The sequence below is a fragment of the Suricata suricatta genome, chromosome 9 (assembly GCF_006229205.1).
Source record: "Suricata suricatta isolate VVHF042 chromosome 9, meerkat_22Aug2017_6uvM2_HiC, whole genome shotgun sequence".
Lineage (NCBI taxonomy): Eukaryota > Metazoa > Chordata > Mammalia > Carnivora > Herpestidae > Suricata > Suricata suricatta.
In genome coordinates, this window is record NC_043708.1 from 92990776 (window position 1) to 93015404 (window position 24629).

General features: G+C 37.5%; 1 protein-coding gene across 1 annotated transcript in view; it reads left to right on the forward strand.

Annotated features, from left to right (window-relative positions):
- The window catches only part of UNC13C (unc-13 homolog C), a 593765-nt gene that overhangs the window by 464357 nt on the left and 104779 nt on the right, over nt 1-24629 (forward strand). The window contains exons 23-26 of the mRNA XM_029952367.1: nt 3114-3210; nt 3851-3994; nt 9613-9690; nt 14148-14225. Coding sequence (XP_029808227.1) covers nt 3114-3210; nt 3851-3994; nt 9613-9690; nt 14148-14225 — 397 coding nt within the window. The remainder of the gene's footprint in view (nt 1-3113; nt 3211-3850; nt 3995-9612; nt 9691-14147; nt 14226-24629) is intronic.

Below are 24629 nucleotides of genomic sequence, written 5' to 3' on the forward strand. Positions count from 1 at the left end.
GTTCTATCGATAGTTTTTTAAGGAACCTCCACACTGTTTTCCAGAGCGGCTGCATCAGTTTACATTCCCACCAACAGTGTAGGAGGGTGCCCGTCTCTCCACACCCTTGCCAGCATCTATAGACTCTTGATTTGTTCATTTTAGCCACTCTGACTGGTATGAGGTAGTATCTCAGTGTGGTTTTGATTTGTATTTCCCTGATAATGAGTGACACTGAGCATCATTTCATATGTCTGTTGGCCATCTGGATGTCCTCTTTAGAGAAGTGTCTGTTCATGTCTTCTGCCCATTTCTTCACTGGATTATTTGTTTTTTGAGTGTGGAGTTTGGTGAATTCCTTGTAGATTTTAGATACTAGCCCTGAAGGAGGAGCTTTATGCAGAAGTATGCTGTGGGGCCCAGTATTGTAAACTCCACTGGTCACTTCCCAGGGGTATCCTGTGGGATACATGCACAGAGTAGGCTGTATGCACTCTCTTGCTCTGTCTGGAGCTGTGTGTGTGTGTGTGTGTGTGTGTGTGTGTGTGTGTGTTTACGTGCACATGCACAATTGCTTATGTGGAGGTCTGTCTTTTGGTACAACTCTGTTATGCCCCAGTACAACTGCTGTGGGGATGCTGGTGAGTGTGACTTGAATCTGACCTGTGTAGCTGAAGAACCAGGTTGTGAATGTTCCAGGGGTGCTGGTGTACAGAGTTTGCCCTGGCATGAAAAGCTGCAAGGCCCAGCTATAAAAGCTGTGGGCACACCAGTAGGTGGGCCAGGCCTCTGTTGTGGTTGACTGTGAGGTCTGACTGGCTATGAGGTCTGGCTGCAACTGTCGCAGGTGTTCTATTGCTTGGGGATGCCCCCAAACCTAGGAAGCGTTTTTGGAGGGAGCCCCAGTGCTGGCCACCGATGGTGGTGGGGAAGGGGGTTTCTTGGAAGGGTCCCCACTACTGGTTGAGGTCTCCTGCCCTATGTGGTAGTGTGGGAAGCCACTTGGGAAGAGTGCCAGGCCAGAGGAGGGGATTAGGTAGGGAATCGGTAGGGTGGGGCAGTAGGTGCTAGTGGGGAGTCTGCAGGGTGGGGCACTTGATGCTAACACAGTAGCTGGAGAGTGTCAGAAATGGTGCCCACCAGGGCTAGGCCAACTAAATAGAAGTGAAAAGAAAATGGTGACTGCCAGGCTTCTCTTTCCAAACCAGTCCAACAGAACCTCGCCCTTCTGACACATGCTGTAAAATTAGTCGTTGAATCTCCTTCACAGGTAACACAGGTGCTTTTCAAACTGCTGCCTATGTGCTGAGACTGACTGTACGTGAGATTGAATACACGTCCTTTAAGAGTAGAGTTTCCATTTTCTGCTGCTCTCTGGCTCTTTGGGATCTCAGCCCTGCTGGTTCCCAAAGACATGTTGTGGGTGCTCATTTTCCTAATGAGGTTGCCTGGGCTCTGAAGCCTAATGTGGGACTCAGACCCCTTATTTCTCAGGGAGGGACAGTTATAGCCCTGTCCCCTCCCCTGGTGGGTTGTTACACTGGCAGGTATCAGTCCTGACCAGACCACCTCTCCACCTGTCTTAGCTGTCTCCATGTGGCTTTTTCTTTACATCCTTAATTGTATAATATCTGTTCTGTTATTCCTCACTTTATTCTCTGAGATAGTTCTATTGTACATGTAATTGTAGATTTTGATGTGTCTTTGAGAGAGTGAAAGCTCAGGATCTTCCCATTCTGTCACCTTGATCACCTTTCTCTGCAAACATTATGCTTATTGATACTATTTTGAACATTTCCCCCTAAGATAAAAAAACATGACACTGATAGCTGATAACATTGCCTTTATTTAACACTATACTAAATGTGCTCTACAGTATAATACAATTAGAAAGGAATAAAAATATATAAGGATTGGAAAAGCATATATTGATGCTGTCAATATCTGTGTATGACATAATTGTGCATCTAGAAAAACCCAAAAAAAAAATACAGGGTAACTAATAGAATTAAAAAGAATAAAATAAGTCTATATAAAAGTAATTAAATTTTTATATATAATAACCACAGGCAATTAAAACATTGCATATAAGCCTTTTTAAATATCATAAAATCATGAGAAACACATGGGATGAAAGATGTGCAAACCTTCTACCTTGGGCACCTAGAACTTAGAGACATGTTACTAAGAGACATTTCAGATGAACTTAAATAATATAGACAATGCTCTTAAAATGTGCACTATTGTTCAGACAGTAGTTCTCCCCCCATTGACTTACAGACTTCTTGACTTAATGCAATCCCATAAAAACCCAGCAGATATTTTTGTGTAAATTGACAAATTCACCCAAAAAATGTATGTAGAAATACGAAGGGCTAAGAATAGCCAAGACAATCTTGAAGAGGAAGGAAAAAAAAAACAAAACAAAACCTTGAGAGCTGCACTATCAGTTACCAAGACTTATTCAAAAGATACAGCTCAGCTATTAAATGTGTGGTGTTAGTGTCTGACACATAGACCAATAGAAGGACAAAGTAGTCTAGAGACAAACCCACATATGCTGTTACCTGATGTGTACCCGTGATGCCAATTCAAGGCAGTGGGGAGAAGGATCATCTTCTAAAATAAAGGATGCTTTGCACTTGCACCTCCACATTGAAAAAAGGACTTTGAAACTTTGACATTCACAAAACCCAACTGCAGATGGATTACAGATCACAAGTCAGAAGTGAGCACCCAGGATGAGTTACAAAAAACTAGTCAGTCTGGGCGGAAGCCTAACAGCAAAGGACTACAAAGTGAGAGAAGGGCATAATAGCAGACACAGCACACAGGATCTACATTTTATAAAATTTTGAATTGTAAGTGGAATTGTAGGGTAGAGATTGGGTATTAAGTTTATTTTAAAAAGCATGGGAAGAGCCAAGAAAGAGATAGACATTGAAAGTAAATAAAGAGGGATGTATTTGATCACATAAAGCTAAAGGTCTCTGAGGAAACAGAACTAACAAAAAGGGAATGAAAAGAGAGTTTTAGATCCTGAATTACTCTCATATAAGGAAAGAGTAGAGTTCATGGTTAATTTTGTGCAAATGACATCTTTTATGGTATGTAACATTATTATTAATTTTTAGGTGGTTTGAGCCTTTTGTCATGCAGTGGCTAGATGAAAATGAAGACGTGTCAATGGAGTTCCTTCACGGAGCACTAGGAAGAGACAAAAAAGATGGAGTGAGTTTAAATTACTTTAAGATTACTTACTGTCAAGATTCATTAGCACTATTCACTTTTACAATAATGGGAATTGTTAGGCTCTTTGTTATTAATTTTATTTTAATCCTCTAATAACCAAAATAAATGCAAAACACAACTTTCAAGGGAAGATAGGAACCCTAGGGAATTGTTTAAAAAAAATGAGTCACCCCTTTTCTTCCAAGAGTACTTTTTCTCCTCAGTTGATCTGAATCTACAAGTTCCCTAGGCTTAATCCAAACTTCCTGGTCCTGAAACTTTTTCAGGATTTCAAGATTAGGAGCAAACACCCTGCAAATCCCTCCAGAACAATTTAAAAGTCTTGAACAATAGGCTTGCTAACCTATCCTCATATCTATGGGGCCTGAGAGAAGTAGTCTCTCAATGCAGAAATGGAAAAACCAACTGATAGGAGCCTGTCTCTGGTATTAGTTCTAATACATTTTCCAGGAAAGGAGGTGAATGATTTTGAAATGGGTAAGCATTTTATTAAATGATGAGTGAAGGCCCATGAAATGAAGGTAGATGATACAGGAGATTCACTTATTTACATGAATTGACTCTCTCCACTGTCCCTCTAATGTGCTTACTGGTATGGTTTCACCTTCTCTCCCCTCAGTTCCAGCAGACATCTGATCATGCCCTCTTCTCTTGTTCGGTGGTTGATGTCTTTGCTCAGCTTAATCAGAGCTTTGAGATTATCAAGAAACTGGAATGCCCTAATCCTGAAGCATTATCACACTTAATGAGAAGATTTGCAAAGGTAGGTTAAATGGAGTGAATCATAACTTTTCTGGGATGGTGGCATTTATTATTTTCTTGCACAGAATTTGACAAATGCTATTGTTTGTCACATTACTCTTCTCTGACACCAATACCCCAATTTAATTTCTAATTCTAGTACCAATAGGTTCTGTTTCCAGGCTTGTCATCTGCCTTTCTTTCTGCCCTTCTTGTTTATTAAGTATAAACTTATCATCTTTAAAAAATCTATGTGTTTTTCACATTAGTGATTCACTTGTTTGTACCATTGAAGGAACTACTACGGATGACTAAATTATTTCAGATATGGTGCTTCTTAGCTGAAAATAAGACTTGGCATTTCATATTTAAATTGCAAGTATTTTTAACAGACACCATACTATAATGAAAAGTCTATTAGACTTGGAGTCATGGCAACAGAGTTCTGATTTCAAATCTGCCAGTAACTGTGGTATGAGTCTGAGCCCTTCATTCTGTTTTTAGGAAATGTAGCTTTCTTAGTTGACAGACTGATTTTGATCAGTCAGATTATGTACTCTTGAGATCTCTTCCTCCACTATATATATATATATATATATATATGTAAACTGTCAGCCTAAACTGTATTACATTATTTGTGTTCCATCAAGTATTTTGAACACTAGTATTTATATCTGTTAATTAGGTAGGCTAACTTAACCTCCCACTTCTAATGATAATAGCTAAAAATCATTTAACTTGATCATCCCTAGAGGACAATTTTGGAAACAGTCAATTTCAACCTCCCAATGGGGTGAAATCTTCAGTAAGCTCTGTGGGAGAATTATTCTAAAAAAAAATTCTCTAAGTAAGTCTTTTCTTGACAAGCAGCTGCATTTTAGGTGTCTGCCAAAAGAAGAATGAAATGGAGTCATTAGGGATACTGTTGAAAAAAGTGTGTCACATGCTATTCTTGGAACTCTGGAACTTGTGGAAGAAGGGTCCTTTGAGAGTTTAATAATCTCAGAGCCAATATATTTAGTGACATACTCTTATAATTGTGCATGCCATGGGAAAGGTGACTAGGATTCACCCTCAGAGTGGTCATGTAGCAGACTATGTAAGCCAGAGGCATGGGAGCATTGACAGCAGAATGGAAGCTTCATGAGGGCTTAAGGCCTTGGCCTCCAGACCACCCTCCGCTCCTTGGTAGTTGATCTTTCTGCAGCTGTGAACCTCACCCAGCTGTGTTCAGACTGCCTGAAGGATAACCAAGTGGGCTGGGGGAAAGTATGAAGAAGTGGGAGATTACAAAGAGGGTTATGTTAGAATCACACAGGAAAACACATTCTTTGAAGTGAGGAAAAAAGAATGAGGCTCTGTGTGGGGTGCCTGGGTGGCTCAGTCGGTTGAGCATTTGACTTCAACTCAGGTCATGATCTCATAGCCCATGGTCTGTGGGTTCGTGTTAGGCTCTGTGCTGACAGCTCAGAGCCAGCAGTTGGCTTCGGATTCTGTGTCTAAAAGAATTAGGCTCCATGTGTCACTGAGAAAATCTGAGCTTTTATTGGCACAATAAAAGTATTTTCTTTAGTAACTAAAATATGTTCAATCCATGTAAATTCAATACCACCCAATTATTATCACAAGGAAATAATATGAGGGAAAAAAAGGTTTCTGGGAAAGTAGAAATGGGCAATTTCATTGAAAAATAAATTCTATTTTGTTGGAATGATTTTAATATAATTAGATATTTCTCAGTCACATCAGACTATTGGAATCTGTATTTTTTCATCACATGTGACCAATGGTCTTGAAAACCCTATCCTTCTTAGAATTAGAATCCTCATGTCAGAATATTGAAATCATATTCTCTTCCTTGGACTTACATTGATTTAAACCATCTCTCAGAGAAAGGACCTCATAAATGATAACTGCAAACATTTGGGAAGATTTAGCATTCTAAAGTGGAACTTAAAGGGATGATTTGTTTTTATGAAAGCAGATGTAAGACTGAATATGCCAAACAAATGCTTCCCATTTCATAGCTCTGATGAGAGGTAAAGAGTGCATGTGGGTAGTGAGCATTTCTATGTACTGCAGGTCTTGAAAAGTATACCAGTTTATTTTAAAAAAAAATAGTGATATGAAGTAATGATACCTTCATTATTAAAAACAAACCAACAAATACTGAGTTTTGGCTATGATTCTGGCTGTTTTGTTTGTTTGTTTTTTATTGTGTTTCCAGAGACTAGAAACACTATGGCGAATCAGAATCCTTGTTCTTTGGGAATGTAATCATAATTTTATATTTATTCTTTTTTTTTTTTTTACTAATTTTTATGTTCTTAAATATTATTGAGACAAAGAGAAACAGAGCATGAGTCGGGGAGGGGCAAAGAGAGCAGGAGACACATAATCTGAAACAGGCACCAGGCTCTTAGCTGTCAGCACAGAGCTCGCTCAATGCGGGGCTCAAACCCATGAGCCGTGAGATTATGACCTGAACTGAAGTCAGCTGCTTAACCAACTGAGCCACCCAGGTGCCCCTGTAATCGTAATTTTCAAACTTACTGATGATAATTAATTGAACATTACTATGTACTTATCATTTTATGTATATTGTCTTGCTTATTCTTCACTACAACTCCATGACACAGATACTATTATTTTTCCTAATTGCTAAAATGATAAAACAAGCTTAGAAAGTTTACATAACTCAAACAAGACACCCTACTAGATAGAAAATGTATGGATAAAGTGCCACTAAGTTATCCTTCCTTCACAGTCAGGTATCATCACAAATCAACTGATAAGTCAGAGAGCAGAAACTCACCATTTATTTTTAACCTTTGAGCCAAACCTAGGCAACTCCCGGATTGTATCTTACACTGCATGCATCAAAATACAGTGCTATGAACCACTGAAGTGGCATTTCTCATGTCACTTACCAGATACTATACTTGTCCTCCATGCTTTGTACTTATACTGAATGTTCCATAAATAAAGTGTGGCTGAAAAGATGGATTTTGAACCAGGGTTCTTATTTTACTGATTGCAAGAATAATACCCTAGATGGACCTAAAGATGGTATTGACAGGGTATTTAGCCCACTTCTAAAAGCATGGCATTAGCTCAGGAGATCGTCATGACTTTGGTGAATGGATAGCTATCTCACTTAGTAATACCAGTAGCCGCATATCAAATGAGAGCAGATTGTAGATGGGAAATATTTGAGTCATCCTATTTAATCCTTAAAATGCAGAGAATCCCTGGCTGCATTGCCACAATCCTACTAGAATTCATTTTATTTCACCTGGGGCTCTTTGAATGGCAGTTCCTATACTGCATCCATAAGAGAATCATGTACACCTTGTGACTATCTCTCCAAATAAACTATATTTTATTGTAGTACAGAAGGGAAACAGCTTATGTTGGACTCTTGCCTTTTTCTCTCTCTGCTGTCCCCATTTCTGAAGCCTAAGAGCCCCACAAAGATAAAATCCTGAGCTAAGTTCACACACTCAGAAGGACGTTCTATCTTCCAGGCTTCGCTAGGTACACCTTCCATCAACAGGTTCTCTCTGGAGAGTTCACCTCATCCCCTCTCTACGTTAGGTAGGCCTGTGGCTTTCAAACGTTAGCTTGCAACAGAATCAGCTTGGAGGCCTTATTAACAAACACAAGAATTGGTGACTCAGTGGACCTGGAGTAGTACCAGAGAACTGGTGCTTCGAGCAAGTTCCTAGGCAAAGCTTAAGGCACAGCTGGAGACGTGTCTTAGGAAGGCTTGTTTCAAGGGAACTGCTTACTAGTATTAAGGAACTAAGACCTGATAAGGTTTTACTTTGTTGAGTGAATCAGAGTAAAATTTCAGTTGTCTCTAAAATGTACATGAAGCCTGTCATTCACGTATGCTTTGTATGTTAGTAAAGAAATGGGTGTTAGTATAGCCAGCGTATCCACAACTCCTACGGGGACGAGGCCTCACCCACAGCTCCTTCTAACTTGCTCACTGTTGGCATCTGTAGGTTAGTGGATAGGACATCCTAGGATCAGTTGTCCCTAAGTGGGAATTCAACAGACTAGGGTTTTCCTGTAGAAAAGAGTCAAATGTCAGACTGTGGGGGACACCTTGAGAAGAATCTGAATTGAATATCTGGATTCCCCTCTCCAAACTTCATCTGGAGCAATCTGTAATGTCTTGAGTTGCAACAAGCTTCTCAAGTCAGACTTTGTTTTTGTTTGTACAACACAGTGAAATGATTCTTAGGGCTTACACTGTCATTAGAACCTGCAAATTGAAAGCAGTATTCATATATACAAGAGAATTAGTACTTTTCAGGTAAGTCCCAAAGTAATTTTCAGCATTATATCTAGAGTAAAATTTGAACAGCTGCATTTAGAAGAGACTTCATTCTGATCAGCCATCTGGTTTCCTAGATATATTGATCTTCTGCTTTGTAAGATTTTATATTTTCCAAGGCCAACTTTCTATTTAAAATGACGCTAGCGACATGCTTTGTGCTTCCACAAAATATCAATTTTCTTTCTGCATGTTATCCCTAATTTCAGGCTTTTATTGTGGTGTTAAACATCTGTAAAGCATGTTCATAGTTACATTTGGTGAATTCAGGCTTATAGATTAGGGAGTTAAGCTGAAAGAGAGATGCTTAGAATGTTTCCTGAGTCATTTTGAGCCATGCAAAGAAAATGCAGATAAATGTTATACAAAAAAGAAAATAAAACTTTTTTTTCTTGCTTTTAGATAAGAAGAGATAGTATATGTCTACAGTTATTGCTTTCTCTCCTAAGAAAATCATGTCCACATTTGGCTTAGGATGATTCAAGCCATGTAAGCAGAAGTAGTAGGGTACAAATTGATCAATATATCTTTAACTGAAATAAAATTTAACTGTGTTTTTCCTTATTTTTGCATAATTAGTGGAAGCAGAGGGCATCCTTCAGCTCAGAAACAGTTCTTACATGGAGAAGGAAAATGTGGAATTAGGATGAAGAGAACAGAAAGAAGGCAAAAATTGGGCAATATTTTTTTAGAAAATAATGCATCAATAAATAATTTAGTAACTTAAAGGTAAATGTACTGAAATAGTGTGATACAACAGAAGCTGAAGTTTTAGGTTTTCAGAAGTGGTCTTCGTATGAGTAAGGCTACTGATAGAACATTACTGAAAATATCCATTAATAAGTGACTTGTACAGGAATGCCCTGACGCCACCTATAACTGTAGAAGATGTATCTTCTGAGTATTTAGTCAAGTTAGAATAAAGAAATTTATGGGGCACCTGGCTGGCTCCGTCAGTGGAGCATGAGATTCTTGATCTCGGGTCATAAGTTTGAGCTCCACAAGATTACTTGAAAATAAAATCTTAAAGATAATTTTATGCTAGAGTGGATTGTATTAAAATGGAATGAACTCATGTGGAATATCTTTCACATGTACTCAGAAATATCACAAATTATCATCTAAACATAATAGTTTGAGATCCTTCTTTTGGCAAGGATTTAGATTTAATCACTGCTTATGGCCCTCTTGTAGCTGAAAAAGAAACGAAAAGTTGGCCTGATTAGCATTAAACTGGATAGTCTGGGCATAACTGGATACATTTAATGGGATACATTTTAAACTTTTTCCTCTAGACAATCAATAAAGTACTGCTTCGGTATGCTGCAATTGTATCAAGCGATTTCAGTTCATACTGCGATAAGGAAAACCTGGTAAGTAAAACCGTCTCTACCTTCATGTTTTCCCATTGAGATGTACTTTTTCAAACTAATAGGTAAGCAGGAGAAATTTCGGTTTTCCTTCTGTTTTCAAGGATTATAGGGAATAGAAATCTCGAGAAATAGTTTGAGAACTTCTCCAGGAGTCCTGAACTGGTTACAGTACAAAATCGGAGACAGGTTAAGAGCACCTCAAGCTCAGCCAACTTGTGGTTTTCCATGATCATGAGAACAAGATTCACATAAACAATTAACAACCACATCATAAAACATTGCAGCTGAGAACTAGGAATTAAAAACCTGTTTATATTGACACAAAAAGTATAGCTTGGGCTCCAGTTCCAGATCAAGTATGATTTATCTTTTGGTTTTCAAATACATTGAGAAAGATAGTTGAAGAAAGAAATGATTCTGATTTCTACTCTAAGTTATTAACTTAGCCTTTTTATGTTTTGGATGATTGAGAAAACCTTTATAGATTCAATCAAACCAGCAGTGCAACCTAATAAAAGGTTCAAATGGAAGTAACATGAACTAAAGTGATTTGGAGGATAATCAGTGTTTATTCTGTGGTAGAAGGTGAAATCTTTCCTATTCACCATATGTAATATTAGGAGAAATATATTGGTAACATTATAGGAATCTTTTTAAACACTGAAAAAAATATATTACAAAAGTTAGTACTAGGTTTTTTAAGAGGAAACCCAGTTTCTCTCCCCGCCCCCACTTATAAACTTAGTTCCCACTATCAGGCAAGCCTAAAAGACCATTCCTGCTGAAACCTCATTGATCTCTGCTGACAGCTCATTAATATGTCAGTCTCAATGGTTCTCAAGGATCCCAGAAGATATTTCTTTCCCTTAAATTAATGTGCTGCCTAGAAATTTTATGAAATCTACCAGATACCCAGCAGTGATTTCTAACTGCCATTGGTTATAAATACTCTAATAGACAATATATTTATTTACTGAAAGCATATATTTATAATTAAATTTATAATGCATTGGAAACAGATTATGTGGAAAATCAAAAACGGTGCCGGATAATTTCAGTAAAATTTCTGATTATATTAAGATAGTCAGGTTGAACATTTTGAAAGGTAGTTATGAATTACCAAGGATATTTGTTATCATTCAGAAAAGAAAATTAGCATTAAAAGACTCCTGCAGACTTTCACTGTATTATGAGTTAACATTCTATAGTACATTTTATTTTTAAGAACATTGGAGAAAAAAATGATAAATCAATGATTATTAGTTTGCTTTTTGTATTTTGTCTATATACTTTATACTTTTCAAAATCAAGTATTTATAAAAAAGAGAATACTCTTGCAAATATTATAGCGCAGGAACTTTTTTCCTTAATGCTCTTCTTTTCTAGTTCTTGGTATCTTTAATGAGTCTAGGCTCTGATTCAAATGCCAAGCATCATTTTAGCTTTTCCATGAAAGAACAGCAATTACTTGCTTAGTTATGCTTTCAGTTGAGATAAATTGAAGAGGTTCCTTTGTACATTTCTGCCTGTACAAACAACTATTACAGGTTTCTTTCAGTATCAAGAACATTAAACATTTTCTTATACCTCAGTATATGTATGCCTGTATACAGACTGCTTCTGCAAATTGATCTAGAAATTCTTAAAGAAGGACATACAGGGCACCTCAGTGGTTTAGTCACTTGAGCATCTGACTTTTGAATTATGCTCAGGTCATGATCCCAAGGTCTTGGGATCAAGCCCTGTGTCCTCCTCTGTGCCGAGCATGGAGCCTGCTTAAGATTCTCTCTCCCTCCCTCCCTCCCTCTCTCTCTCTCTCTCTCTCTCTCTCTCTCTCTCTCTGTCTGTCTCTGACTCCTTCTGCCCCTTTCCCCTGCTTGTGTGCTTGCTTGCTCTCACACTCTCTCTCTCTCTATAAAAAATAAATAAAAGATACCCTTTAAGAGATAACCATAACATATGCTTTCCTAGGGGTCAGAGTTAAAGATGATAGTTAAAATGTCTGTAACAGAATAATTTTTTTAAGTTAGAAAATTTTGTTTTAAATTGAAAATGGGTCACAAGTGTTTCAATCTGTTGTCCTAAGACTCCAAAATACAGCAAAGCAACATATATAAATCAGAATTACTTGATTTTGAATATTTTTGAAAATATTTTTTCAACTGAGAAACACCCATTAAGTGATGTAGAAATGATCATAGTCCCACCATAACTCACTTTCTGATACTTTTAGGGGAAAAGACAAATTATATACAAATAAAAAGACTACAACCTGAACATAGATTCTTTTATCTAACTAAACCCATCAACAAATGATACTTCTGAATTGGCTTAATGTCTCCTTTCCAGTACATGGTAGTATTTTGTTTCCAATGACTATGGAGGTGCTTAAAAGCTGTTTCCAGATTAGCTTTAAAGTAGATTTAGTTCACAGTAGTGATTTGGTAAACTGATTAAATAAAATTCATATTTGAACATTTCAAAGTCAGAGAAAGCTTAATGAAAGAGGAGTCTCATTTATTTTTATCTCTTTCTGAATAATTGCATTTTTTTATGCAGCCTGACCTGGGGTCAGTAGTGATCCATGCTAAGTGAGCCCATAGTCCACTTTGTATCTTAGTTGTTCTTTTCTATTGGAAATGGTCATATAAAAAGGTTTGGAGGTTGGCTTTTGCTTATACAAGTATCACCAAAGTACTGTTGTATGTGCCAAAAAAGATAAACTTGAATGTTATTATCAAATAATCATAGAAGAGACCACCTCGGTACCTCAGACCCATGGGGAGCAGAAGGATACAACCTTCACCCATGTACTCTTCCTGCTTCTCATTAAGTGTCATAGATTTTGGTTTTTGTTTTTGGGTTTTTTTTTTTTTTGACCTTGGTTTTTTCCCTGGTAAGAGTGCCAAATTCACGCCAAATCTTTTCCCTTTGCAATAATAAAAAAAAAAAAAAAAGGAAAGAAAATTCCAATGATTCTATCCCTTCGTGAGGATTCAATTTGTTACCTTAGGGTCAAGATGCTGAATCCCCTGGAAGTTTTGACCACACATGTAGTGGAAAGGATGAACTTAGATCAGGTGGTTCTCAGCACAGCTGGGCGTCAGAATCATTGGTGGAAAGTGGTGGGTCAGCCTACTGAACAGAAGGTATGGCAGATAATCTCAGATATCTGTGTTAGAGACATAAAATATTTATGTGACCAGAATCAAGGGGACAGAGTCAAAGTTTAAAATTGTTTTCATAAATCAAAGTTAAGTTGTGGTCACTTTAAGAATCAAGTAGAAAGTTTTTCAAAGGTCAGTAATGTGGTTAAAGCATTAATAAAATCTTTCCACTGATGAGTGCTAACACCTCTCTGATGTCCTGTAAGTCCTTTCTATGCCTCTAATTCACTATTGGCTCATTTCCCAGCAACTTGAAAGATACATCCACTTTCCTTTCTTTCACAGTTTTTTTCCACCCGATCAACTGGCTTTTCAGAATCAGTATGCAACAAATGTTAATTATTCTCTAACTATTCTGAATTCTATTTTCCAATTATAAATTAATTTCTATCATTGTAAGACCACATCTACCCCTGTCACAGAGCCTTCTATCTCTATGTTATTATATTTCTGACTCCTTGGAAACACAGAGTCAAAAACATTTTTAAACATATATTATGTGGAAGGCTTTGTGCAGTACTATGGGAGTAAGAAAAAGCAGAAGACACAGCAGCATGTACAGTGCATTTAAGGTCAGTGAGTGAGACAGTGAAAAGCAATATAAATATAAAGTTAAATAAAACAAATGTGAAGTGAGTGACAAGAGGTATAGCCTGGGAAAGAGAAAGCTCGAATCTGGAATGATAGGATGATTCAAATAGGCAAAGAGGTTCAAGTGAAAAGCCCACAAGCCAAGTCAGCGTCTGAAAAGCACAGGTGTTTTTAGGAGGAAGAAGCTGCTTAGAGGGGAAAGTTACCTGCAGAAGACAGAGAAGGGAAGCAAAACCTGGTTTGGAGCCTGATAACTAAGGGCCTTGAATACCAATGTGTGGACTTTATCTCCAGCCAAAGAGAATCTATTGAAGGTGTCTTTTTTATTTTCTTTCTCCCCCTTGGGTTTTTAAAATTCAGATGGTGATTTTGTTTAATAAATGGTGAAACAATGGAAAAGTTAAACTGATATCTTAAAGTAAAACTTTAAAACAGATTTTGGCTCAATGTTAAGAGGAAAAGAAATAGTAGCAGTACGTCCGCAGTGGTTTGATGTCTGGATATATTATTAAATTGTACTCCCCAAGTGGCAATATTTCCCCTTCCCATTCTTAACTCTTAAAAAGTGTAATAAAAGTAGCAGAATTATTCTATTTGCCAAATATAATAGGACTTCAGTGATCATTGTAAACTCATTCAATAATTCCATGTATAAAGGATTCTCACACTACCTTTCCGTGTTGTTTGCTTTACTTCAAGCCCTGTATATTGATGAACAATATTCAACAACTGCGGGTCCAGCTGGAAAAAATGTTTGAATCCATGGGAGGAAAAGAGGTGGGTATATTTTTATGCCTGCATTCACCAAATATCTGCTTAAAAGTCATTAGCAGCACAGCTCTTTGCTATGGAAAGTGTCATAATCAAGATTTTTACAAGGGTTAACAGAAGAATAGGATGTGACAATAATATGAAATATCATTAATGATGAGGTGACCATTACACACAACAGACTGCTTAAGTGAATGCATTAGAAGTGTGAATGGGAAGGGGGAGATGGTAAGTAGCCTTTTGTAGTGTGTATACATAGAGTCCTATATCTACAAATCTTATATGCTAATGATCTGTAAAATTCTACAAACTGTGAATTTTTTTCCACCATATTGCACAATGTCAAATTGATATTGGTGTTTGCTCTGCAATGTGCTTTGTGGCGCTAGTGATTTTTGATGCATCAGTTTATTGTTCACATCTAAAAATCTCTGTCAAAATGTGTTATGTGCTGTGTCTGTAATGTGTCGTGTCTTTGTCCAACATCCTTGACTTGCATTTCCCTGAGCAGAAGAAAGAAGGAGAAAGATTCTTTTATGAGGTTTGTGATAGTAAGCATCTTATCCTTTTCCTGGCTGTTTTCCCCCAAACCTAAAGATCATCGCACTTCTTATTTATTCTCATTTGCTCGTTTGGATCAAGCAGACAGTGAAATATTATTTGTGCACCTGCCTCCTGCTTTTGCCACAGTGCTTCTTCCACAGACCGACATGAGCATCCGGGGACTGGGGGACCCGAGTTGGTGCTGAGGAGGAAGGGCTCATGCAGTTGGCGTTCTCACACCACTCCTCCTCCCGAAAATGACTCCATGGGCCACTAGAATGTACAGACATTTCTGTTGAGGATTTTAGTTATTGTGTTCCTTATTGTGGTAAGGGTAAGAGATATATGTGAAGTAAGGTTGGATTTCAAAGCAAAGGACCCTTTTATTTCTAAGTGTACAAGGCTGAAAATGCTTCTTTTACGATTGGGCTTCTTCACGTGATGCTGCTTTTAACCCCACGGAGACATTTGGACGTTTCCTCCCTCCAATGTCTTTTCTTGCCATCGTAGAGACTCGGTCTTTTGAAAACTAAACTTGCATTTCAGAAGCACTAGGATATGTGTGTGGAGATTCACTACTTCGAAAATGAACTCTCATTTTTAAACTGCAGTATCATTTTATTTTGTTTAAAATAAGACTCCATTCCCTTTGGTGTATTAGTGCCTTTTACAGTGTGAGGGCATCAATCTTGCTTTTGAATTATTCTGCAGAATTAGGTGAACACAAGCAATTGGGGATCAGAGCTGGAGATGCCCTTTTTAATTTTAGTGATGTTTTTATATTCAGACTTTAGGTTCACTTACTGTTCGAAACATTGTGAAGAAATAACTGATTTCTTGTGGGAAGTTTTGTGTCCTTTTACTGACTTTTAAAGACCATATATCACGTAAGGATAAAGTCCTATTTAAAATGCAGTATTTCCAGGAATTTCTCCTAATGCTACTTCTATTTCCTTACTATTCCATGGTTGAATTCTGAGGTGCATCATACACTGCTGAGCTGAATATTAACAAGACAGATTAAACCGGTACTTAAGGAAGCTATGTAGGCCAAGCTACCTGCTAAGCAAAAATGTTGTGGGGCATCTTGTCCACCAAACAAGAAGGGATTCTTTACTCCACATAAAATTGCCAGTTTGAAATGTATCAGTTTCACATTATAAATTTAGCTACAACTCTATAGCTAAATCACACAGCTCTTCTTACTGGAGAACACAATGAAGATGGAAATTCTAAGGTTGGTGGCACCTACATTTATGACATTTGCAAGGCCAAGTGCTAAACTCTCATACATAATTTAAAGGAAAAAATCAAGTAAATGAATGAAATGAATATCTAGTTTCTAACAATGTAATTTGATAGAAGAGCATGGATCCTAGTTCTTTTCTTTTCTTGCATTTAAATATTATTCATCCCTTCCCTCCCTCTCCTTGTCATCCTTCGATGTTCTGTCTCCCTTCTCTGCACAACTTTTTATTATTTTATATTTTCCATTTTCATCTAGTCATCTGTTACCAAAAAATATAAAAAAGTGTTGGGCCAGCCCAGTTAGCATTGGCATTGGGACTGATGAAATGTCAAGAGGAAACAAGACCTGAACCCAAGTGTGGGTTAACATTCAGCCTCCAGAGAGAAAGGAGAGAAAAGAATCGTGATGTTAGAATTGCTAGTTGCTACACTCAGCCTCCTCTGGGCACCAGAATCTCAAAATTATGGGCAGAGCCCCCCCCCAATCCAGTTATCTACAAAGGGCAGCATCTAAATGGACTCTTTAACTTGGAGCTTCCATAAAGATGAAAGAAGATTTTATTGAGAATGACAGAATTTGCCCTTTGATATGAGAAGTTTATACAGCACTTAATATGGGCGTGTCCGGTGGCCTTTAAAGGTAATGCAATGTGTATTGATGCCAGTTTTCATCTCACAGTGGAAGGAGTCATATAAAAGCATGACTGGTATTGCTAAGGGAAGCTTCCCAATCTAGTTCTTCTTTTTAGGAGTTTCTTATCATTGTCCCCTACCACTTGTGCTAGGGTGTGCCCTTCGTGCTACAAAAAATCTAATTAGCAAATGGTTACTTGCTGGTGCACGTGCTCTAAAAGGGTTACTATGTGTTTATTAGCTGGCTCTTAGCAGCGGCCTGGCTTGCCTCTCTTACCATCTGCAAAGTGCAGGCCCGGCTGCCTGATGCTGCAGCTCTCTGCCGCTTTAGCCCCGCCGCTGTTGGGGCAGCTGCTGTCTCCTTTCAGGATCAGCCTCTTTTACTTCTGGAAATGGAAATAATATTTAAAACCTTTTTTAGGTGGGAAAAAAACCACTCTCTTAATGGAGTCCTTGTTGGAGACATGACCTAACACTCTGTCAGTCTTGGTGTGATGCTGTCGTCAGTGGCTCCAAAAGGAATCCTTGTGCACACTGTTACCACCTGCATGTATGATACACTGGAGACCATGTGGGCACATTGGTTTTTTTCTAGTGCCCTATTTAAAAAGAAAAGAGAGAAGAAAACCGCTAATTTTTTTTTCTCCTCTATTGTGACTTTCTGACATGCTTCTTTGCATAAAACTTGGGACCATGTTTTGGCATAATAAATTTGTGATTACTGTAGAGAATATAAAAAATACAATAAGTCACAAAAGCCATAGAGCAAAATATAACCTTAAGAATGAGGCCTGGAGCATGTTTTCTTTTTAATAAAGTATATCATGTGATTCTTTATGTGCATATTGGTTGGGGACATACTATCCTAAGATGGATACAGTAGCCACCCCACAATATGGATTGACTTGAGCTAGAAGTTAAATTATGTGCACCACGATCCCCATACTGCAGTATCGGTCCCTTTATAACACAGTAACAGCAAAACGATTATCAGAATGCTAGGTAGTAATTTTCGTTATTGGGGAATGATCATTTTATTATTCTCTAATAGCTGAAATACCTTAAAAGAAAAACATATATACTTTGGCTTACATTACTTTAATAACTTAATTATTTTATGAGTCTAATTCAGCTCATAGAAATTGCAAATAAATATATACACCCTGTATTGATTTTTTCATGAAAATATATTGCCCTAGCCTTTGAAAAGGACTCAGTTGCATTTCTTTGCCCTGCAATCTAATTTGTGTAAATACATGAAAAGGAAAATCAGATGATCCAAAGTTTCATTTCATTTCAGGAAGTCATAAGATATTGGTTATGAAACTCTGGAGAACTTGTAGTAATTGATTTAGAAAAATTATGACCATGCTGTGTAAGCAGAAGAGGCATTACTCCTTCACAGTATTGCATTGGTGCAATCATCCTGAGTGGTAGAATGCATAATTATCCATAAGCCTGCTAACTTACTGACAGTACTTGAGATGTTAGCTTTAGCAGTCAGCCATCATTAAGACTGGGGGACTAGGGGTGTTTGTTAGCTAGATTCTCTTACCCTGCTGGCCACAAAACAGACTAATTAGATACAGTAGTAGTAGTATTTTCATTGCTGTGTCTCCAAAAGAACTGAATCTCTTGACTCATTTCACTGTGGTAGACTTTCCTGAACAGGGCCATGGAATCTGAAACAGAACCCCACCCATCCCAAACGGGTATATTTTAATGAGCAACGTAACTATTGTTTTGTTTCAGAAAAGCCTTATCTGTATCCTTTTTCATTTTTTAATGATGAATTTAATGAGTTAGAAACTGCATCTGACCAAAAGGATAAGCATGCCGCTGATTGAAATTCATTGTAAAACCGATTAGCGGTAAGGACGTAGTCTTCAGCTAAGCAAATGCCCACCAGAGAGGACAGAAATTAACCCCTATCATATGTTACTTGGCATTATTCTTTCAGCATGATACTTGCTGGCAACAGCAGGTTGAAGAGCACTGCTTTAAAGGAAATAATGCTTCACACTAGTAGTTCTGTAACTTTAGCATGTATCAGAACCACCTGGGTAGCTGATTAATCAACACACGTTGCTGAATTCCAGCCCCAGACTTTTTGATTCTGTAGGTCTTGGGTCGAGCCTGATGACCTGCATTCCTAACAAATTCCCAGCTGATGCTGAAGCTACTGCGCAGGGAACCATATATTGAGAATCACTGCTCTGTGCTTTTAGAACAGCAACCAGCTAATTAGGAGATGGCTCAGAAGGCTCCTTTGTCTTAGCTGTGCCACACACCTCACTGACCTACTTAAAATGTTTTGAATCTGGAGAAGACAAACGATTTGGCATGTTGGAAGGGACCCAGAGACAGCCTGCAATGGTACAGGCATTAAGGAATGTAGTGATCCAAAAACATAGGTGATCAATTTGCAATAATAAACAAATATTCAGAATTTTTTAAAATTCTAGACTTGTACAGAAGTTAAGCTTTATGTTCATGTTTCTAATCTATTTCACCTTTTCTCCTTAATGTAAATAGAGATATCACTCACTAGGTAATACGTTAGTGAGAATTGGTCTACTGTTTTCATCTCCTTTCTAGCCATTAAAAAGTAAATTATAAAGTATGTATCAGATGTCTTAGATAATAAAATAAACAATTTAAACTAGTCATCTCTTCCTTTTAGTTCCAAAATTGTTTTTTTAAAGCAATTCTATTTCATAGAACGGTCTGTTGTTGCCACTTATATTTACTGAATCTGTAGGAATAGGAGTTGAGACAGGAAGCTTATTAATGAAGTCAGGACAATTAAAGTATTAAGGTTTGGGAGTGGAACCCCCCCAACACTTTGCAAATTTGAAAATATCCTTTAAATGAAAGCTGTAATTGTTATATCTTATCCTGCAACAATTCAAAAATAAACTGAAACTTCTAAGTCTCTTCATGTGTAATAGAGCTCAAAGGTGGGATATCATTTGAATGAATTCAGTAAAAGCAAGCAGCTATTTTTAGTTTTATGGCAGCAGATAACAAGGGGAACTGAATGCTTGAAGTAGTGGCCTTGTATTTTGAAGGCATGTTGCTATTGCCTGCTTTCTTTCCCCTCCAAACCATCTCTATGACTGCTTTTAACAAATCAGACTTAATAGTTAAAAGAATAATGAGGGCCAGAAGGGCAAATTGCATGGAGGTAATTTAATAAGTATGATTAAGAATCTAGCGGTACTACCACAAAAAGTTCAGCTAACTGCTAAGCTTGTGAAATTAAGAAAAGGTGCCATCTATTAGGTTGAGAAGTTTCTGGATGGGTGACCCATGTCAGGATGAAATAAAGACTCAGGCAGGTACTGCTTGTTATCCTCATTGCCCAGAGCACTCCCAAGAAATCATAGGGTCACTCCTGTGTCATCAGGTCTCTATTTAAACTGACCTGTGTCTGAACCTTAAAAGAACTTGAGAGAGAATTCAAGTTACAGCCAGAAGGGAGAAAAACATAGAGCTTAACTGCCATTTTCTATAATAGACCTATTTTCCTGTCTTGTGATCCTCTTTGACTGTTGATGCTTGCCTTCACTAACCATAAATCAATGCAAACTGGAAAACTTACTTCTCTAACCCAGCCAATCCCCCTTCTTCTTCTACTTAATTGAAAGGGTCCTCGGGCACCTCATGCAAATGCCTCACTGAGGGAATTCTGTCTCTATTGATTAATGTTCAACAGGTACTCATTTCAGTTGATTGAACAGACTGTATTCACAGTCTGGTGATGTGAATGGTGGATGGATGCAGTAATGTGAGTAGCAGAATGCAAAAGACAGAGTGAAACAGGGCAGAAAGGCCGTTTTTTCTAGAATAAATTCTGAACATAAATTTTGTGTCTCTTTTCTTCTCCTCACTTAATCCTACTCTGTCCAGTTTCGTCGGTAGTCATCCAATAGATGGAGCTATTAAGCCCAACGTTCCTTTTCAATCGAGTTATTGTACTTATTTTATTTTTTAAGGAGCATTTTCTGAAGAGAATTTCTTTAAAAAATATGGCTTCTTAGACTGATGCTTCCCAGTCCTCATGTGTCCACATTTTCCAGGCCTTGGTTTTCCCACTTATAAAAGAGGGGGAATTGTAATATATGGTTTCTGAAGTTCATTCTAGTTCTAAAATTCTGTGGTTATAAGGACAACACTTGTTATAAACCCATAGAGTAGAGGTTTAGTCTATGTGTTGTAGGTGAAAAGGGGGGGAATGTTTAGACTAAGAGAAAAGAATGGGTCTTACCACTCACAGGAGGTCTGAAGGTATAGTATTTTTTTTTTAAGTACAAAGAAAAAGGAAAGGCTTTTTTTCCCTCTTTGGTTGTCTAGGCTGAAGAGCCTAACTTAATATATCTCAAAGGCATTCAGTTGATATGAAGCACAATGACAGTTGGATTTACTGCATACTCTCTAATTAGGATGAGAGACAGCTACTGATGTTCAACTTTCCAAGCCAAGAAGTTAGAGGCATGAATTTATATAACTGATAATACTCTAGCATAACAGTTCATGCAAATCTGAATGGCAGGAAAAAAAAGTCATAGTCTGTCTCTTAAAATGGTCTTACAAGTTCCTAAGGAGGGTCCATCTGAACAGGAATAAAAAAAGGAAACAAAAGACAGAGTAGCATTGGTGGACCTGGGGCACTTTTTTTTTTTTTCTTGCAATACAGAAGACCATACATAGTTTTCCAATTTGAAACAACACTCCACGATACCCATGCTGAATGCCATAGCTCTGCAAGGTGATTGAGGGCATTCCAAGGAGAGCAATTTCCTGCTGGATTCACTAGGGAATGTTCAGTGATTTCTCAATCATATATTTTAAGTTGAGCTAGCCATTTTAGATTAGATAAATTCTGGTCAAATAGAAGGGTTGGAGAGAAGTGATATTAAAAAAATCATAGCACAGATAAGATTGTGATAAATTATTTTAAGCACTTCCCTTGTTGAAGCCAACTAGTGGGGTCAGCAGGTTTGGTCTTTATTAAAACAACTCTAGGAATAGTTAGGAGGATGGAATAAAAGAGAAAACAACACAATCTGGAAGTGATTGCATTATATTCTAGATGAGAATAATTTGGCATCAGAAATTGAAGAGGATGGGAGAGATGGAGAAAATATTTGAGATATTATCAGTCATATTTGGTATCCAAGTGCATATGGAAGGTAGAAGGCAAAGAAAAGTCAAAGATGATTTTCACATTTCTGCCTTAAATAACGGCATGCTATCAATATAGTTTGAGACATTAAGTTAACATAAATTAAGGATGGGCAGGTGATAACTTCACTTTTTGATATGCTGACATTTAGGTCATCCAAATAGAAAAGGTCAGTAGGCATGTGGGAACATAGACATGATGCTCAAGCATCCTGTTGAAGCTGTAGATATAAATTTGGGGGGTCACTAACATAGGGTTGGAATTGAAGACATATGTGTGGATGTGATTGCTCAAGAGAGGACAGAGTGAATAAAAGGAGATAAGGAAGAGAGAATTGAAGGGCACTGATATTTAAAGAGTATATAGAGGAAGAGAAGTCATCAAAAGAGAGACAAATGATAGGCATAAAAATAGGAGAGCTAGGAGAAGGTAATCTCTAGAGAAACAAGGAATGAAGAGCTTGAGAAAACAAAAGTGAATGCAGGATGGTTGAATAAAGAAAATTATTGGAGATCAAACTAGATGCTCAGTGGAGCATCTAGAGTGGACGAATATTTAAGAAATAAGGAGGCTGTAAATTTTACATTTATGCTGTGAACAGTTCGATGGTCAAAAGAAGTGGGGTGCCTGGGTGGCTCAGTTGGTTAAGTGTCTGACTTTGGCTCAGGTCATGATCTCACAGCTCATGAGTTCAAGCCTTGTGTCGGGCTCTGTGCTGACAGCATGAAGCTTGAAGCTGGCTTCAGATTCTGTATCTCCCTTTCTCTCTGTGCCCCTTCCCTACTCGTGCTCTCTCTCTCTCAAAAATAAACAAACATTAAAAATAATATTTTGAAGAGAAGAAAAGATATTAGCAAGATATCAATGAGAAGATAGTACCAAATAAGTTGGGTTTTTTTTAAATGCTATTTTTTCTTTTAACAAAATGTTGAATACAGTTATAGGATGGGGTCATAAAGATAATGATGAAGGGGACTGAAGATAGAAAAGGGTATTTGATGGGACAGAATCCAAAAGAAGAACCAAGAGCTCAAGTTGAACTATTTTTCTTGGAAATGATGCTTCTTTTTATAGACATAGTGATGATATTTGATTTATTAAAGGATTATTATGAAAAGTCTTCAGGGCATGAAACCCACCAGTTTAAAGATCAAAGTTTGGGCCCTGTATAGATAAAGGCCAGGGAGTGTCACTTGTTTCAGTAAGCAAATAATGGAACTCTTATACTGGCGAGCTGAACAAGAGGAAAAACAGCCTAGTAACCTGTATACAACAGAAAAGAAATGAGGTAGTAATGTGCAGTGGGGAACAGGAATAAAATTCACACAAAATTTCTTCCTACAAAGCCTTAATTCTTTTAAAGCGTTTGCACTGAGCTGTTAAAAGAGTTTAAATGCCACTTTCCAACTGACTAGTTAGATCTCCAGCAACAGTTTGATGGTTGGATTAACCACTGCTGTTTTAAGAGGCTAAAATAACAGAGCTTCCGTTTACATTCCTTAGGGAAAGAATGTGTGCTGAGAAAACACAAACAAACCAAACAGGCAGAGTGGGTATGGTAACCATATTTTGGAACTAAACAGACACCAGGACATAATCTGACATGGTCTGACAATGAGACAAAAATTTGAAATCAGGACTAAGTTTATAACTCTAGAATATATGGTTGCTAAGGAATGAAAGATTTCAAATGCAGAAGTATTCTATTAATAGTCAATGCAAATTATCACTCCAAGAAGAAGGAGCACTCTGGATATCAAGATTTCCTTGGAGGGAATATTTCCGTGCTTCTTTCTGCCCTCACCTCCTTCTTCAAATATTTGGTAAATGCTTAGGCATGCAGGGACAGACATCCAGGATGGACAGTTAAGTAAGATAGAAATCAGTGGGAGAGATAGATTAGTAGGAGAACACTTAAAAGAGAGAGTTGTACAGATGTTGTAGTAAACAGCACAGGTAGTGCAGAAGTTAGAGCTACTAAGAGCATGGCTGGAAACACGAGGGAAAAAATTGCTCAAGTGGGGGGTAGGTGAATTGTCTTTTAAAGGAAAAGGAGAAGTGGGGCTTAGGGAAGAAGAACTTAAAAGATATCTTGCAGGCTGGCTATCTCTTTCAGCCAAATCTTTATTATCAAAGCTCAATAGTGTAAAATGTCAGTGCTGTGAAATCTCGAGAGAGTACCTATGTATGATGAGAGTTCATTCTGACCATTAGAGTCACACCCTTCCAGCCTTGATTTGGAATTCTAAAACCTATCAAGGAGTCTGGATAAAATCCATTTTTAAAGCTTTACTATAAATTAAGAATTTTACTCCATATTCTTAAATTTTCATTGAGTATATTCCTGTCTACATAGAGCCACTTATTGTTTATTTTTCCCAGCCAAGTTGTTTAGGTACACATGCTAATTCAGTTTGTATTTTTATTTTAATTTTTAAAAATGTTTTTATTTATTTTTGAGCAAGACAGAGTGTGAGCTGGCGAGGGGCAAGAGAGAAGGAGACACAGAATCTGAAGCAGATTCTAGGCTCTGAGCTGTCAGCACAGAGCCTGACAGGGCACTCAAACCAACAAATGGTGAGATCATTACCTGAGCCAAAGTCAAATGCTTAACTAACTGAGCCACCCGGGCACCCCTCAGTTTGTAATTTAGAATAAATTTATTACCTGTGACTTTTGAATGCTTCGTTTTTTTCTATATTTTCTTTTAATAATAACTCTAAATAACAATATAAAAAATGCAAGTTGATATTTGATATTATACTACAGTTAGAACCAGGCTAAGTTTTTTTTTTTTT